Below are 2,648 nucleotides of genomic sequence, written 5' to 3' on the forward strand. Positions count from 1 at the left end.
GAGTGGAGAGGCGGGAGTTATACAAGGAAGAAGGGTTGGGGGGATGGGGCTTACTTAACATTGAGACCTTGGTTTATGTGCATTTTTTGAAAATGGTAGTAAAGGTACGGGGAGAAATGGGAATAGTTGGGAATTTTTGTAGATTTTGGGCGGGCAGGTTCTTGGGGAGACTGGGGTTGTACACGAGTGGGTGGAAAGGAGTGAGCGTGGAGGTTGTCAATACAGTATGCAATACTGTACAAACTTCAATATCTTCTGACTTCAGGTGAAAAATTTCACCCACCAATTCCTCTAGTGGAGAGGGTATTTTAATACATAAGCAAATACTCATTCTCGCATGAGTTGTTGGGTCTCGAGAGAGACCTGTTTTTATGAAGACATCCAGTTTTGTTTTTAAAATATCAAAATGGAAGAATTTTTCCAATTTCCCTTTGTAATTTCTTTCTAGTGTTTAGAATTCTAGTCTTGATCAACAACTTAAAAAGTAGAGCAAATGTCCAAATGTTTTGTTCACATAAGATAAAATCTTAAAACAGTAATTCAGCTAAATGATAAACCCTAGGGAACACTGGCTTATCAAACTTCTTGTTTTGGAAATTTCTCTCTATAATATAAACAGCAAGTGTTAATATATGCAGATTGCACAAACCCTGACTGTCTCTAGTGCCACTCTTGGAATAAGGCAAAACTAAGTTGACTTTTTCTGTCCCTTATACATTCTCGGTCTTTCTTTGACGAACATGATGGGAGTATGTGTTTGGTAGCATGAATTCATTTTTTTTGAATTCCTGGGTCAACAGCCTGTCAGTTTTATTACAGAACCAGAATGGAGAGAGGGAGGTGGTGGTGTTAGGCAGAAGGAAGAGCAGTGTGGCACCTTTATATAAAATTCATGCAGAAAGGCATACAGTTTTGTAGGCAAAGCATTAGATGCTAAAAACTGGAATAGGACATGAGAAGTAGATTGAGATAAAACTTAGTGACGGCTCTTTGGTTTGCTATTCAGGAACCCTGTGTGTATTAGTCATTTATCAGTCTTTCCTTGCAAGTGGAGTCAGATTCTTAGGCTCTGGTAGTCTCTAGTCAATATTTAATTTTTTCATATTTCCTTTTTTCTCTTTTTGGCATGGTCCTGGGTTTCTCCTAGGATATCTGCCACCTTCATTTGGTTCTCTTAATGTTGTGCTCCAGCAATGGGAAGAGAGTATGGAAGAGAGGCCAGAGAATCTCGAGACCCAGGCAACAATCATGTTTTTCCTCCAGATACAGTGGTTTTAAGTGGACTTTGTAGGCACTGAGCTGGCCAAGAAAAGGGCAGCAATTTTTAAAGCATCTCTGTATAACACACCCCAAGGAGAGAGCACTTTGGGAATTGTGCTGTAGGGTGGAGGTGGTTTGAGTTCACTTCAGACTGACTATGCTTAGTTTCTAGAGTGAGGTACTTTGAGACTACAAAGGACAGTGTTCAAATGTTAATTTAGATGAGAAAATTTTCAGTAGGAGAGACTTGCAGGGAGACCATCTGGGATAAATGCATGAAATTTTGTCAAGAGGCAATAAGGTAACCTATGCATAGGAAACTGTTGAGTGCCAAATCAATATTGAGAGAAACAAGATTTAAATAGGTTTTTCAAAGACCATTCTGTCAAAAACTGGAATGAAGCTTACTCTGCTAATTTATACAGATCAGAAGTTAGGAAGGACTTCCTAATACTTAAGGAATGAACCGGAGTGGCTGTTTGTTCTCTGTTTTATCAGACACTCATCCCTGTTGCTTTCTGTCAGTATGCCCGAGACTTGTGCTTGTAAAAGCATTTTTCTACAACAGCATATATTCTACAAACCTTTGCTCCAGATACATTTATGTATCACAAAATGGCAAGTCCCGGGTGAACGAACCTAGGAAGGCTGACGCTTCGGAATTCTTGTTTTAAAAATGTTGAATTCACCTTAACTTAAATACTTTACAATAGTAATTATTAATGAAAGTTGTCTGATTGTTTTCTGTGGTTGGGTTTTTAGCAGGAGTGTTTCTAGTACCAGTGCAGCTGTGTCTTTAAAGAGCTTTGTGAACGAATCACCCCTGCGGTGTTGGTAGATGCCTGGCTTGCGAGTGGCCCAGCTGCTCCAGGCTGTAATAGAACATTCCATTTCCTGTTCCCTTGCTGACACACAGGAGTGTTCCTGCTGGCAGTGATCTAATCATAGTGCAGTAAGAAACATGGCAGTTTGATAAAACATGGTGGAGACAGCAACTGAAATGGAAGCATATGTTCTAGAAGACATTCTTGAGGTAGGGTTACTTTTACAAACTGCAGCGAAAGAGGAAGCCAGAACAAAGACATTGATCTGCTGGAATTTGCTTATGAATTAGTCTGTGGATAGAGAAGGGGAGGAAGTTAGGCATTAAAGCAAGGCACACAGTCCTTGTTCTGCGAGATGTGACAGGATTGGCTCCGAGTACAGATTTTGTTGAGAATTAGTGTAGTTGCAGTTTACCAGTGTTGTAAATTGTCTTGTAAATTGTATGCGGTAGAGAGGAATAAAGAGGGAGCCTATGACTCTATAAAATGCCTGCATGACCTTTAGATTAACTCATTAGAAGGTAGGATCTGCAAAGCAGCTTTCAGAGGGTTTAGTTTCCTATG

The 2,648-nt window shown here is 39.9% G+C and overlaps 1 protein-coding gene across 4 annotated transcripts in view; it reads left to right on the forward strand.

The window, feature by feature from the left end:
* The first annotated feature begins 2,177 nt into the window (after nucleotides 1-2,177).
* The window catches only part of ANKRD17 (ankyrin repeat domain 17), a 200,020-nt gene continuing 199,549 nt past the window's right edge, over nucleotides 2,178-2,648 (forward strand). For 2 of the 4 annotated variants that reach the window (XM_019516757.1, XM_019516758.1), the window contains exon 1: nucleotides 2,178-2,293. In XM_019516757.1, coding sequence (XP_019372302.1) covers nucleotides 2,240-2,293 — 54 coding nt within the window. In that variant the 5' untranslated portion in view covers nucleotides 2,178-2,239. The remainder of the gene's footprint in view (nucleotides 2,294-2,648) is intronic. The other 2 variants (XM_019516760.1, XM_019516761.1) reach the window with 1 other exon arrangement.

The sequence above is a fragment of the Gavialis gangeticus genome, unplaced genomic scaffold (genome assembly GCF_001723915.1).
Source record: "Gavialis gangeticus isolate Ggan-Ray unplaced genomic scaffold, GavGan_comp1, whole genome shotgun sequence".
Lineage (NCBI taxonomy): Eukaryota > Metazoa > Chordata > Crocodylia > Gavialidae > Gavialis > Gavialis gangeticus.